General features: G+C 35.3%; 1 protein-coding gene across 1 annotated transcript in view; it reads right to left on the reverse strand.

Annotated features, from left to right (window-relative positions):
- The window catches only part of TM9SF2 (transmembrane 9 superfamily member 2), a 58,379-nt gene that overhangs the window by 28,948 nt on the left and 14,764 nt on the right, over positions 1-14,667 (reverse strand). Inside the window, exons 3-8 of the mRNA XM_021696036.1 lie at positions 14,016-14,109; positions 8,644-8,771; positions 4,420-4,549; positions 3,231-3,355; positions 1,361-1,472; positions 8-87 (exon numbers count right to left, since the gene is read on the reverse strand). Of these exons, the coding sequence (XP_021551711.1) occupies positions 8-87; positions 1,361-1,472; positions 3,231-3,355; positions 4,420-4,549; positions 8,644-8,771; positions 14,016-14,109 (669 nt within the window). The remainder of the gene's footprint in view (positions 1-7; positions 88-1,360; positions 1,473-3,230; positions 3,356-4,419; positions 4,550-8,643; positions 8,772-14,015; positions 14,110-14,667) is intronic.

A 14,667-nucleotide genomic window follows, 5' to 3' on the forward strand; every position in this document is an offset into this window, starting at 1 on the left:
CTCTTACCTAAACCACTGAATGTGGGTATGAGGCATAGATTCCAGAATATAGTCCCATCTGGATGCCCATCTGATGTTTTTATCTTCCTAGGGAGATAAAACAAAAGAAAACAAAACTCTTCAAATAAGCATTTGCTAAAAACAACAACAACAACAACAAAAACAACCAACCAAAAAATAAATAAGCATTTGCTGACAAAATATATTAAGAATCCAAACATTTCCACTCATAGCCCGACCTCCCATTCAGTTAATGAATGTAATTTCTCATTATCATAACTTGGATTAGTCATGAGTTTCAGCAGTAAATAACAAATAATAAAAGAGTTCCTAAAAGTACCTAGTTATCTGTATTTTTTTGAAGTCTTGCTTTAAATTTTAACAAAAGTTTACTTTAGATATCAAAATTTAGAACTGTACTCACTAATTTTTTCAGAAAATTGAGTGGTATAACGTATTTTTTATTCTCTTTGATGCCATCTATGCTCATGAGACACTACAGTCATAACTGAGCATCTGGCAGGTGTCACCCACAATGAGCTCTTAATACCTAGAAAGAAATACATAGTATTCTTTGCCTTAGGTTTGCAAAATTACACACTATACGGGGGAGAGTAAACATCACAACTATACTTGATCGCCAAGACAGTTTATTAAAAACAGAGGTGGAGGGGCCTACGTGGCACAGCCGGTTAAGTGTCCAATTCCTGGTTTGGGCTCAGGTTGTGATCTCAGGGTGGTGAGATCGAGCCCTGTGTCGGGCTCTGCACTCAATGTGGAGTCTGCTTCTCTCCCTCTACCCACCTCCCTCTGACACGCACACTAAAGAATAATCTTAAAAAAAAAAAAAGAAAAGAAAAAGAAGTAGAGGTGGAATAGTGCCTCAGATTCTCATAAAGTGAACTTGTACTTTACTCCTAAGAAACTTCTCCACTAATGAAAACACTCCCTTGAATTCCCTAAGAACCTATATAAATCATCTACTATCAGGGAACACTCCATTAAAGTTTATACTAATTCAGACTTTAAAAGAATGTTGCTTTCCCAAATGCTTGTTACATAAATCTTTGACATTTTCATACCATTATCTATGCCTATTTTCTACAGTTTGTCTTTTATGTATCTCTTATGACTTAACATTTAATCAGGTTCAATTCTCCAATTTACTATACTTCTCATTTAAATGGAGACTTAGTTTTGAGTGTGATTATGTTGCCTGGTGCACTGACAAACTATTCCAAATCAGCTCACTAAAAGCTTATCTATGTGACAAGGTTAATCATTAATATTTTTAATTAGTTTAAGTAGTATGAATTTAAAATCAATTTCTGAGTTATACTAGAGATAAAAACAAACTCACCTGGAAGCTAACAGAGTAAGTATAGGCAATTTTGATCTCCCCAGAAGCCTTGTTACTTATATCCATGGGGGGTCCAGAGCAGTCCGGTTTATCTATATGGGTATGCTTGAAGCTGTGGAGGAAACATTTTGGCAAGATGCTGATAAAGTAGTTTTTAAAAATGGGGTAAAGACTATAGAGACTCTACATATTTTATAGTGCTACTGTAGTCAAAGGCAAAATTATTCCTGTCACATTTAATAGTACAAATATTTACTTCATATAAATAATGGACTTAGTTATAGGTATGTGTAAGAAATTATTATTCAAAATTAGAAACAAACTTTTGAAAGCACTATACTTGAAGAGCATTAAATATCTTTAAAAAAAGGGGGCACCTGGGTGGCTCAGTTGGTTAAGCGTCCAACTCTTGATTTCAGCTCGTCATGATGTTAGGGTCCTGGGATCAAGCCCTACATCTGGCTCCCTGCTCAGCATAGAGTCTGTCTCCCTCTCCCTCTGCCCCTCCCCCATCTCACGAGAGTGGGCTCTCTCTGAAATACATTTTCCAAAGTAAGTACCTTAAAAAAACAAAAATAAACACTGAGGGAGTTTAAATTAACTGCCATCTTATAATGGCATGCATTTTTTTTTTTTTTGAGAGTGCACACATGAGACGGGGGGAGGGGCAGAGAGAGACGGATTTTTTTTTTTTTAAAGATTTTATTTATTTTATTTTGAGAGAGAGTGTGCACGTGAGAGCAGGATGAGGAGGAGGGGGAGAGAAAGAATCTCAAGCAGACTCAGTGCTGATCATGGAGCCCCACACAAAGCTGGATCCTACGACCCTGAGACCACGACCTGAGCCGAAATCAAGAGTTCCAGGGTCAACCAACTGAACCGCGCGGGCACCCCGGCATGCATTTCTTTACCAGCAGTGGCATGGGAAAAAGGCTAATTCAATGGTGAGGTGGAGGGGGGTGTGGAGAAACATGAAAAAAAAAAATGGAATACTCAATCAAAAAAAGACAAGTACTTTCATACTAAAAATACTGACAACTGGAAGAAATGCTCTTTCAGTGACTTCTCACACAATGGCATCTAACAGTGCGTGGAGATTTTAGAAATGATAGCACTCATCAGCACATTTGAGGGGGCACCTGGCTGGCTCAGTCAGATGAGTGTGGGACTCTTGATCTCAGGGTTCTAAGTTCAAGCCCCATGTTGAGTATAGAGATTACTTAAAAAAATGAAATCTTAAAAAAAAAAAATCAGCTCATTTGGGCCTCTAATGAGAGGTCAAGTTGCAAAATATTAGAGACAATGCTTTTCCACTATAAAAGAAAACACTGTCCCAACCACTCACATTCTCCACTCCAAGCTGACACAGCAAAGGTGTCAAAACTTCCTGATTAAAAAACAACAAAAAGGCACTTTGGCTTGACCACTTACCTTAACAGGAAAAAAAATATCTGTATGACTTCTCTGGACAACCCACAACTCAATAACCAATCACACTAAAGAGAGTTTTAGTAAAATCAATCCTGAAATGCCAGATTTTATGTCAGAATACTGATTAAAGAAAAAGTTAATTAGGCCCCAAATATTTATTCTTTGGGAATAATTTCACTTACATTTACTTACTTTTTAATTTCTTTTTATTTCTTTTTATTTTTTTAAGTAAGCTGTATGCCCAAAATGGGGCTTGAACTCACGCCCCTGAGATCAAGTTGCGTGCTCCACTGACAAAGCCAGCCATGTGCCCCCCTTTAAGTAACCTCTATATCCAACGTGGGGCTCCAACTCCCAACCTCAAGATCAAGAGCCACGTGCTCTTCCGGCTGAACCAGACAGGCACCCCCACATTTATTTACCTGTTTTGTATAGTTACCTTTTTGGTTCAAGTTTGGCAGCCACTAATCTTGCTCCCATGGACCCAGTTTCAACAACATGATAGTATATTTTGATGTCAACGTGGTTGAAGATGTAAAACGTATCTCTTTCATGGAATTCTGACTATGGAACAGAACTTAAAGGTAGAAAACTGGCTATACAAGAGTCAAAACAAAACTTTATAATGAGGCACAACAAGCAGGAAAATTTGAGCTTAGACAGAGTTTTAATCCTTCCCCATAAAAAAACCTTTATGTTTTAAGCTTAAACTCTCTATAAGCCACAACTAATTGGCAGAGTACAAATTAGGTTTCTTTAATGCCTTAATTCTTACATAAAAGTAGGTACCTGTTAAAAAGAACACATCTAATATTTTCTATCTTTCCACTTACGATAAAACTAACAAAATACATTTTAAAATATTGCATGTTATGAGCATGCTTAGATCTTACACATTCCAACACTTTCCCTCCTTGGAAGTTTTATAACCAGACTAAACCAATAACTTAAATTATTTAAGTGTTTCTGGTCAACTCTCCCAGAAGCATTAGCCAATGTAACCAGTTTCACGATCAAGCTTATGCTAACTTCTACCATCAAGTCATATTAATTAAGAGATTAAACTTGATTGACCTGATTACACAACATTTAATATATACTCCCAATAATTTTAATACTTTCTATTATTAACATCTTCACTTTACTATCATTTTTAAATATAAAAGAATGGCCATAAAGGCATTTACCTTTTAAAAAAATAGGTGTAATACCAAACTTCTGCAATATAATATTTTATGGACTTAAATTTGTAATACAAACTTCATGAACTTATAATGAGGTCTTTCTGGTACTCCACTAATCTACTTTTAAAAATATATATGTAAGATTTATGAGTCTAACTTTTAATAGAGTCAGAACATACAAAGTCCCAGCCCTTAGCATAGTGCTTAGCATATAACAGACACTTTCAGTGAATACTGAACTAAATCTGAATTATTTTAGTTCTAGAATTAAATTTATACATTGTTAATCTGGCCTACGTTTAAGGTCTAAGTAGCTGTGCTTCAGAACATCTGAGTTATACTCGTCCAATGACTATAACAAATTTTGTCCAGGTAAAGACTGAATCCTTCCATACCAAAAAACCATTTTTAAAAAAAGTAGCACAGAGTTTTTCATGAACTTACATTAATAACACAGGCATCTTTTGCATGGCCTTTATCTGTAATATAACAGCCAATGGGAAATCCAGGATTACAGAACCTCTGACCATCTTCAACATCATAACACCATGTTACAGGCATATTATCCACAATCCTATGCACAGAAATAAGTCAAGTTAGAAATCGTCGAACATGACTAAGAAATGGTGCCCAAAGCTGTGTTACCACTTCATAAAATTTAAATGTCTATAAATGCCTTAAGATGTCAAAACTACAATAAAAGAATTTTGATAAGATGTGGTATATTTCATAAGCAACAGCATTATGTCAATATTTGATACACTACAGTGAAGAAAAAAATTTTATAGCTTCTTTGAAACTATAAATGTATATAGGAAAGGGAATTTTATAAATTAATTTACTGCAGTTGCTAATTTAACAATATCATTATCTAGATACATAAGTATAGTTTACCTTTAGCAAAATACTCAAAGCTCTAAATTAGGTGCAAAGCAATGTATCTAGTTCCTTGGGAATAATCTGATGGAACAATATAGAAGCAAATGTCCTTTATTACTTGGTAATTCAATAAAAAGGAGAGGAACATAACTGCAAGATGGGAAAATATTTAACTTAAGGGCCAGGGGAAAAGAGTGAAAATTATAGTATTATCTATTAAAGCTGTGTAAATCCAACTTTTGTCTAAAAGAAATGCTGCTATAAAACTAGAGAAACAAAATTTAAAAGTTCTATAGTGAAAAAGAACTTAAGGGATAAAAATAAAGAATAAGTAAAGAATAAGGTTCTGTAGCATTGTCTAACTACATTAAAGTCCGAGCATGTGGTCCCTTATGCCAAGAGCACACTACAGGATACAAATTAAAAAAATTACTAAAAATATACTAGCTATATTACAGTCATAAGACAACACTCCAGGGCATGTTTTATTTGTTAATTAATGTATGCCTTAGGAAGTAGAATTATGATTCTATATGCACCCAAGGTATATATTAATGACCTAATAAAACATGTCTCGTCACATTTAAATGCTATTTAATAGTACCCAATATACCAAATTTTAGAATCACCTACACTATTAAGTTGCTTATTATTATAACCAGCAGGCCAGTAGTTCCCATGAAAAAGGCTATAAAATATTAGAAGCATAAAGCAATGCTACATAAAATAAATAATTCAGATTTTTTAGAGGCTTAAACAATCAGTTAATTGCTTCAATTTTTTTAGAGAATGAAGTTCAATCAATGAATATATACTAGCAATATATTAATTATAATATCTTTAAACTATCATAGTAGAGAAAAGTACTACATAAAAATTATAGTGCTAGTTACAAAATGAGAAATTAAGGAGCAATTTAGACTTTTTAAAAGCAAGCATCCTAAGCTTATCATGTATATGATGCCTTGACGCAATAACCTTTTTCTGGCAATAGGAAGCATTAAAAAACAAAACAAAACAAACAAAAAACCCCCAAACACTTGGAAATAAATGTAAGAAAATTTAAAGAATATAATTTTCAATTACTCCCTTGCTAATAAGTTGAGTAAATAAAAATTAAATTCTTTAAATTTTGCTAATAAGTTAGCGAGTTAGTTATTTGAATATACAACACCAAAAATACTAAAAATCTTATTTTCTATCTGATACAGTGAAAAAAAAGGACTCAAAAGGATAAAGGTTGAATGACTGGCCCCGTTTTTTTGTTGTTTTTTTTAACCATCAAGGACTCCTTTCCATTATTTTCCTCTACCTTCCATGGACTCCATTTGAAACACTTCTATTAATGAAATCTCATCTATTTATAACTCATTTCCCCAATAAATTAAATTCCCAGAGTTTCTGATCACAATGGAATAACCCATGTTACCACAATGCATTCAGAAAATTGTAGCCAAAAGCAAAGGAACTTGGCATTTAAGTTACTCTCTGTAGTTTTAGCAAGTGTACATTTACACTGCTAGGATTTTGAATTTTTGAAAACAGCATATCATTCCCCTCCCCTGCTAGCTTGCTGGGATCCAGGATTAGAACCCACTTGACTAAAATATCTTCAAAGACCCCTCTTTGTCCAATAAGCTATGAACCTAAAAAATTTAAATAAATACTACTTTTATAAATGAAATGTCATGAACATCTAGAAACTTGGCAAGATGTAAAATTACAAACCATGCAGAGTAGAGTTGAAAGGAATTCAAGTGTCTGTCGCTAAGATCAAAACATTAGTCATTCTCAAAAATCAAGAAGTAGCTTAGGTTATTGACAGAGTAAGCCAAGAAGATCCTCAAATTGTATTCTAACATTCCAAATAAGAATTTCAAGTATTCGTTAATTTAGATGAGAAAATTAACTATTCTTAATTAACTGTTCTCTATAATGCGTTGCTGTATTAGCTAATATTCAGTCATTCTAATCATTTGAAAGGTAATACGGTTAAAAATGTCATGGGGAAAACCCCAGCAAGTTTCAAGTTTTTTAGGCAGAATATAGTTTCACACCCATCACAAATTATTGAGTCAATTTCATTATCAAATGCTTTCTAACTTCATAAACTCTTTTAAATGATTTATTCTTGTTATTATATGTATTTTGGCATCAAAATAGGACCTATATTAATTGTGTCATGAATCAGCTAAAAATATTTCTAAGTACTTTACCGTGAGGAAACTATTGAAGGGGAGGTGTTTCTAGTACCTTTAGGAGCAAGCCTCTAAACAGTATTCTAAGAACAGAGGGTAGAAGAAATAGCTAAAAATAACCTGTAGGCCTGAAGAGCCATTCTTTCATTCCACCAACAAATGAGTAGCTGTTAGAGTAAATGGGGGTGGATGGGGTTAACGTGGAACTATAAGAACTGAGCCTTAGGTATCACTTTGAAGACCGTTAAAGAACAATTTGAAGCAAAGAAAAAGCACCAATTATTTATGAATAAACAAATGTACCCCAAGTTATACTGATTCAGCAATTACATGGTATTCTCACAGTAGCCTAGAAGAAAAAAGCTCTTGGCTTACTAGAAACCAAAGAAATGAGATTTCAAGTTCCTATTTACACTGAGGGTCACATGAGGAAGAAGATGACACAAGTGTAATCAGGCAAGTTTCCTTCCTTATTCTAACAGTGCCCTGCTATGAGAAACTTGTTCCTGTATGGTTTAGCAGACTGAACCAGATTCTACCCATCTGGCCAATCAGAGTAAATCCCCCTAATCACAGACTAGTTCGTGGATGGGTAAGTGACCCAAGGCTGCCCCTCCCTAGGACTTTTTTGTTCTGTGTATATGGAAGGGAGAAGGGACAGAATGATAGGCTCCAAGCATAGTTTTGAACCATAGGATCTGGGCATGTCAAACTGAGATCAATGTTTCCTAACCTCCCTCAGTGTGGGCAAATGAGTCAATCCTGAGATACTGATAGGACAAACATTCGAGAGGAAGTACATGAAGACAGTCTTTCTGTTCACTACCTCCAACACCTTATACTTTTTTGAAGAGGCAAAACATTTGTAAGTTAGGACTCCACATAGCATAAAGGCATTTGTCAGCAAAATTATCTGGAAGAATAATAATGATTACACTTGAAAAGTTGGCTCCTTAGACCCTTTTCTAAATATTCCACATTTGAATTCTGTATAATGACTCAATACTACTTTTATTTTTTTGAGTCGATACTACTTTAGAAGCAAAAATAAAATAGGTTTACATGCTTTTTGATTACAACACAAACTGGTAAAGACCTAGTTAGTGTAACACCATGTGTATAAAATTAAAAGAGGTTACTCAAAATTCAAGTGTTTTATTTGCAGTAGATGCTATTTATCAAACATCAAACATAGTTTAAGTTTGTTTTCCCATGGTCTCTTTCATGGCCTACAAGTATAAAATAACAGTATTTTTCTAGATGACCGATCCAGGTCCTTTTCTCAAAGCATAAATATGCTCTTGTTAATTACATATGAAAAAGAAGGGTGCCCTAGGTACCAGGTCTATGTACCAAAAGAAGTACCAAATATTACAGTAATCTAAGCAGTTAAGAGATGATATTGTAAGCCATCAACCTTAGTAATCCTTGGCAAGTAGAAGTCATACTTCATGCTATTACTAGCAACAAAAAAGGGAAATCAACTGATTTGCTATGTTTTATAGAGTTAATGAAGTAATTTATACATTCAGTGAAACAGGTGGCATCTAGGAAAGGAAAATAACAAAAGTCTAAAATCTCCATGTCTTACCAGTGATGTTGATAATTCAGTAACATGCTTTTCTTCAAGAATTCTAACTTTTGTTTGTCTTCAGCTTTCTCTGTATGGTATGTTTTTGTACAGACAAGCTTGCAGGTCTCCTCCTTATTAAATGTAAACTGTATTAAAATAAAGTGAAAAGCAAATTAAAAAATATCTAGGTCCTTCACACTTATGCCATGAGTAAAAGTACTAGTCTCCTTAAATTACTTCAATGCACTAATATTGATAATATTTTTAAATTTCTCATCGCTCAATCACATTTAAATTTTAGTCTTACTGTTTCTCTAAAAATTTAAATCAATTTTTCTTTTGATAAGTAATAGTTTTTATTTTTATTTTTGGTAATTTCAATCCACCCACCTTTTAAATGTAACTGAATCTGAGAAGGGGAAAAAAACTACATGCAGAACAAAATGGAACATCAGTCTTTCTAGTAATAAGTAGACAGGTTTCTATGTCCATATATTCATTTGATGGATATTTGTTAAGTGCCTCCTTGTGCCAGGTAAGAGAGATTCAGCAGTAGCAGACTATGATGATACAAGAAAAAGTCAGACTTGGATGTCTAAAAATCAGGGTAAACATGATTCTTTTTACTCACATTTGAAAAGGCTGTCAATTTTCAGGATTTTATTTAATAATAAAACTGAAACAGATAGTAATGGATAATTTAAAAGTTAAAAAACTAAGGATTCCTCCAATTTTGGAGTCTAGGACTTATTTCATGTGTGTAAAAATAATGGTATTCATAATGTAAGTTTACTTTATCAGGATCCATTTACGGCTTCATTTTAAAAATGTATTTCCTAGTTTTCTAAAGGCTATAATTTACTTTATAAACTAACTATAGTCCATAATTGTATACCATTCCATACACTCCAACTTTATTACAGGTGGTTAAAAAAAACCTGCATATGTTTCACTTTTAAGTGGTCCATTGTTTTGTACATTATTAAAACACCTGAACAGGTTTCTGTGCATCAGCTGACAAGAAAATGCTTTAAGGGTAGCCCACTGCTGCCACCTGTCAGCCAAGAGTTTAGTTTTGGTGCATTGCTACTTCTGTAAATGTAGCAATGTCTGTACAATTATTTAATATTCTTGACCTTATATGCATCTTGTAGGTACCTTTTTAAAGAGAGGAAAATGAAAAAAAAAGTACACATACTAAGGAATCAGAGGGATAGGTGTCAAATTTAAATTTAGCAGAGATAGACATTACTAGTTATATGGAAAGTGGCAAATCAATCCAATGCTTACCGGGTTTAGGCAAGTCAACTGTGTGTTCAATTGTGAAGGAAAACAGCAAAACTAGAGAGGATGTTTAATCATAATAATAAACATTTATTAACTCATGTAATCCTCCCAACTTTGAGGTAGTCTCCTTTTCTGAATCTTCATCTTGTGACCTAGTAACACCAAGTGCCCCAAGGCTCAATCCTTGGAATCCTTCTCTTACATTATCTATACCCACTCCCCCTTGGGGATCCCATCAATTCCTGGCTTTAAATACCATTTATACACTAATGATGATTCTCAAAGGTATAGATCTAGCCTGAGCCCCTCCTCCAAATTCCAGACACATATATTCAAGTGTTTATTTCACATCCTTAATTAGATGCCTCATTTCCCATTCCCCCCAAACCTGCTCTTCCCAGAGACTGTCCCATTCTAGAAAACAGAAAGTTCACATCCCACACCCCACATCCTATCCCTCAGCAAATTCTGTTGCGCTTACCCCACCTTCAAAATGTAACCAGTTTCTGAGATTTTGACCACTTCACAACACCTACCTGTCTACCCCATGGTCTGAGCTACTCTCAGGTCATACATATCTCAATGATTTTGAGATCCTCCTAACCGGTCTCCCCTCTTCTCTCCTTGCTCTCCCCTCCCATGGTCCATCCTCAACACAGCAGCCCTAGTTAGTGATCCTATCAAAATCTAAGCCTACTCAAAACCCTTCAGTGCTAACCATCTTGCTCAGATATACAGGCCAAAGTCTTTACAGTGGCCTATGAGTTACTATGTGATTTGTTCCCACTGCTTCTTTGCCCTCATTTCCTGCTATTCTCTATCTTGCTCATTTGCTCAAGTCACACCAACTTTTTTCTGTACCTTGAGCACACCAGGCAAGCTGACACCTTAAGACCATTGCATTTGCTGCTTTCTTCACAGAGAACATTTTCCCAGATATTCACGTGGCTCACTCCCTTACATGCTTCAGGTCTTTTGCTCAAATATCACCTTCTCAGCAAGACTTTCACTGGCCCATTTAAAATTGCCAATTCTCCATCCACCTTCCCTGATATATTTTTTGATAGTTTTTCCATCAGCAACTGATACACTATGTATTTTAGTAATTCATTTTGTTTCCTTCTCCTCATCAGAATATAAGATCCACGAGGGCAGAGATTTTTGTCTCTGGTCTCTGCTGTATGCCACACCTACCACAATGCCTGGCACAAACGTGTTAACTAAGTAAATGAATGAATATGATTGGTTAGATTTGGGATGAAATGTGGCTCCAGCTTCACATAACACACACAACCTGGCACTGCTGTTTTTCCGACCTCAACAGAATTCATAAATAAAAGATAGCAAAGCAGCTTTGGGGTTTTGTTTTGTTTCTGGTTTTTACTATTGTTTTTACTGCAGATCTAAAATAAGGCAAAATTCAGTGAAAATAAAGGACAAAGAATCAATACTGAATCAATACTGAAAAATATGGGTCTGGGTGCCTGGGTGGCTCAGTTGGTTAAGCGACTGCCTTCGGCTCAGGTCATGATCCTGGAGTCCTGGGATCGAGTCCCACATTGAGCAGGGAGCCTGCTTCTCCCTCTGACCCTCTCCCCTCTCATGCTGTTTCTCACTCTCTCTAATAAATAAAACCTTTTTTTAAAAAAAAAATATGGGTCAATACATTTATGGCTGGCTTGGACAAATCTAATCTCTCAGCCCCATATTTCTGTTTACCTATATGCCTTGGTCTTAAGAAATGCCTGCTCTGTCACTTTAAGGTTGGGACTTAAAGATTTAATCTTGATCCTAAAAAATTCTAGGAAACTCATAGAAAATATGAGATGTACATCTTTCTTCATTTTGAAGCACTCCTGTTCTCCTATTTTACCTCAACTCCTGATTCACAGTTAAATCTGCAAAGTAGTAGGCCTAAAAGAAGGGTCCTTTGTATAAGTAAGGCTGTCTTTCCCTGTAAATAAATATACCCTGGATGGAAGCCTACCATGGAAGTAATTTGCCTTTAAATTCTACCCCAAAGGGACAAAACTTCTCCAGGGCTTTGAATATTTTATTGGTCTTCCCTCTGTTTATCTGCAATCTGCTATGGGCTGTCTACTGCAAGAAACTCCTGCTGCCCCTCAAGTTCACTGAAGATGTTATTGATACTCTTCTCTTCCATCATTTCTCAAGGTGAAGGCATCACTGAACAGAATGTTGGGGCTGAGACACCACAGGAATATCTTAAGTTGATTGTATAATTTAATAAATCTGCCTGAAAATCACCCTCTCCTATAAAAGCAATGCAATAACTTCCAAAGTAATCTTTCAAAATATCACATCAGGGAGTGATACACAATTAAGATGATAGGTAATTAATATGTTTGCCCTGTTCAGTAACACCCATGTCTATACACTTTGAGTGCCTTTTCTCCCCAGTAACTTAATCCCATATGCCTTCAAATCGGTCTTTGAAAATAAAAAAAATTTTAAAAATTAAAGTTTTTATTTATTTATTTGAGTGAGAGCGAGTGAGAAAGCGAGGGAGAGAGAGAGAAAGCAAGAGAGAGAGAGTACACGCAGGGTGAGGGGCAGAGAGAGAAGCAGACTGCCTGCAGGGAGCCCAATGTGGGACCATGACCTAAGCCCAAGGCAAAAGCTTAACTGAATGAGCCATCCAGGCACCCGTCTTTGAAAAAAATTTTAAATTACTGGTATCTTTAGGGTAGAAAATTTTAAATTGCAGTATTTTAAGAGGACTTATGGTTGAAAACTGTAAACTTGTACAATTATGTGGATTAAACTAGCAAACTCTGTGTCTTTTCCCCAGTGCTTCACAGTGCAGTACAGTGCTAGAGGGACTAAGATGGGTAGTGGGACCACTCTAGGTGTGCGGATTTGCTGGACAATGCTCAGTGCAATGAAGTGCCAAGAAAAATAGATGGCAGTGTTTAGTGAGAAAGCAGAGAAGGCAGCTAACCATAGGGTCTAAGTCACAGAAGACAAGGATGAGACTCTGCGGGAAGGATTAGGCTGGGGAATAAAATTTGGGAGTCAAGTTACAGCGATTAAAATAAATGTGTTCATGCAGACAGATCCCAAAGTAGAGAGTTAAAGGAAAAATGCACAGTGCAGAATAATATGTTAAACCATAAATAAGTAACCATAAATAAGTAAATCTAATTTTATTTATATGTGCTTGTAAGTGCATGGAAAATTTCAGGAAAGATTAACAAAAAACTGTGATGTGAAACTGGGGGAAAGACAGTCTTGCTTTTCACTTTATATTATTCTATACATTTAAGTTTTTATATGGCGGTACACTGTTATTATAAACAAGTTTAATTTTTGTAAAAGAGAGTGATTATTATTCTTTGTGTAGCAGGAGAGCAGATATAAAATGAAGAGGGGCAGACCTGTACCCCTGAAACAAACAATACATTATACGTTAATTAAAAAAAATGAACAGGAGACTGTGCAATGTGGAAGGAAAACAGGCTTAAGTGTTAAGAGATTTAAAAGGTAGAATAATTCTGGATGATGATGAAGTACATATATTGAAGAGAATCTCTCATATTGTGCTGAATTTGGTTTAACTGATGTCCTAAAAATGTACTGAGAACATTCCAAACATACTTTCAATGGTCAAAAGAGAAAGGTTAGCTTTCCCAAAACCCAATGGGGGAGCCCAAGTAGTGCTGTATTTGCTAAGAGGCAATATATATAATACGTATGAATACCGTTCCCAAAGGGGAGAAGGAAATGAGGAGCTGCTGGGCCACTTTTCATGACTGAAGGCTGGGTTTCTGGTCCCTCTGAAGGTGAGGTAGGGTGTTGGAGTACTATTCTTATCATTTATAATACTGGTATATGAATGTGCATTAAGACAAACTTATCCATGACATATCGTGAGGAGAGGGATCCTTCCAAACTATGAGTTTAAAAAATTATTTCCAGAGGTAAAAGAGAAATGAAATCCTCCTTAGCTATGAGAGCTAAGTTATCTCAGGCTTTTCTGTAGAAAAAAAAGAAGGAAAAAAAAAAAAAGAAAAAAAAAACAAAGGAATGAAAGAAAGAGAAAGAAGCAACTAAATAACTTCTATATAACACTGAATACAAACCTTATATGGTGAAGGTTCAATTCTTTCCCCAAATAATACCTGACCAAGATTTTCAGATGGGCGTTTTCCTTCTGATGCTTGGCAAAAATCAAACCTGGGGTGGGGAGAGGGGGAAGAGTATTTAAGCTTTTACACATAAAGGGAAACAATGAAATATCAAACCCCTAGCCAATCTAGAGGGCAGAGTAAGTACTGATATTCCAATAGCTCTAGTCAAAGAATAAGAAAGTTACACTCCAAGTCCCATGTACATTTCCCCCCCAAAAAACCAAAACATCAGAAAATTAGGCCTGAGAATACTTTGATGTCTAACTATCTTTTTGAAGATGTAAATTATAGAATTTAAAAAATTGACACATTATTTTTGTTCATTCCAATGATAAAATTATTTACATCCTTATTTTTCAAGTGAATTTTGCTAACTTATCTCCTTTTGTTGTAACTTCCTAATCCAAAGTTTTACATAATAATGACATTTCAGGAAGATGTGTCAAAGTTCCCTGGGTTTCTGCCTCATCCCGATACACTGGCCAACACATCCCAACATGAGAAGCATGGCGAGACAGACCCTAGAGAACATGAAACTGTGGAGAAGCCATAATCAGTCAGTTGCAAGCTTCTCCGTAATTCCCTTGTATTATTAACCAGATTT

The sequence above is a fragment of the Neomonachus schauinslandi genome, chromosome 3 (assembly GCF_002201575.2).
Source record: "Neomonachus schauinslandi chromosome 3, ASM220157v2, whole genome shotgun sequence".
Taxonomy (NCBI): Eukaryota; Metazoa; Chordata; class Mammalia; order Carnivora; family Phocidae; genus Neomonachus; species Neomonachus schauinslandi.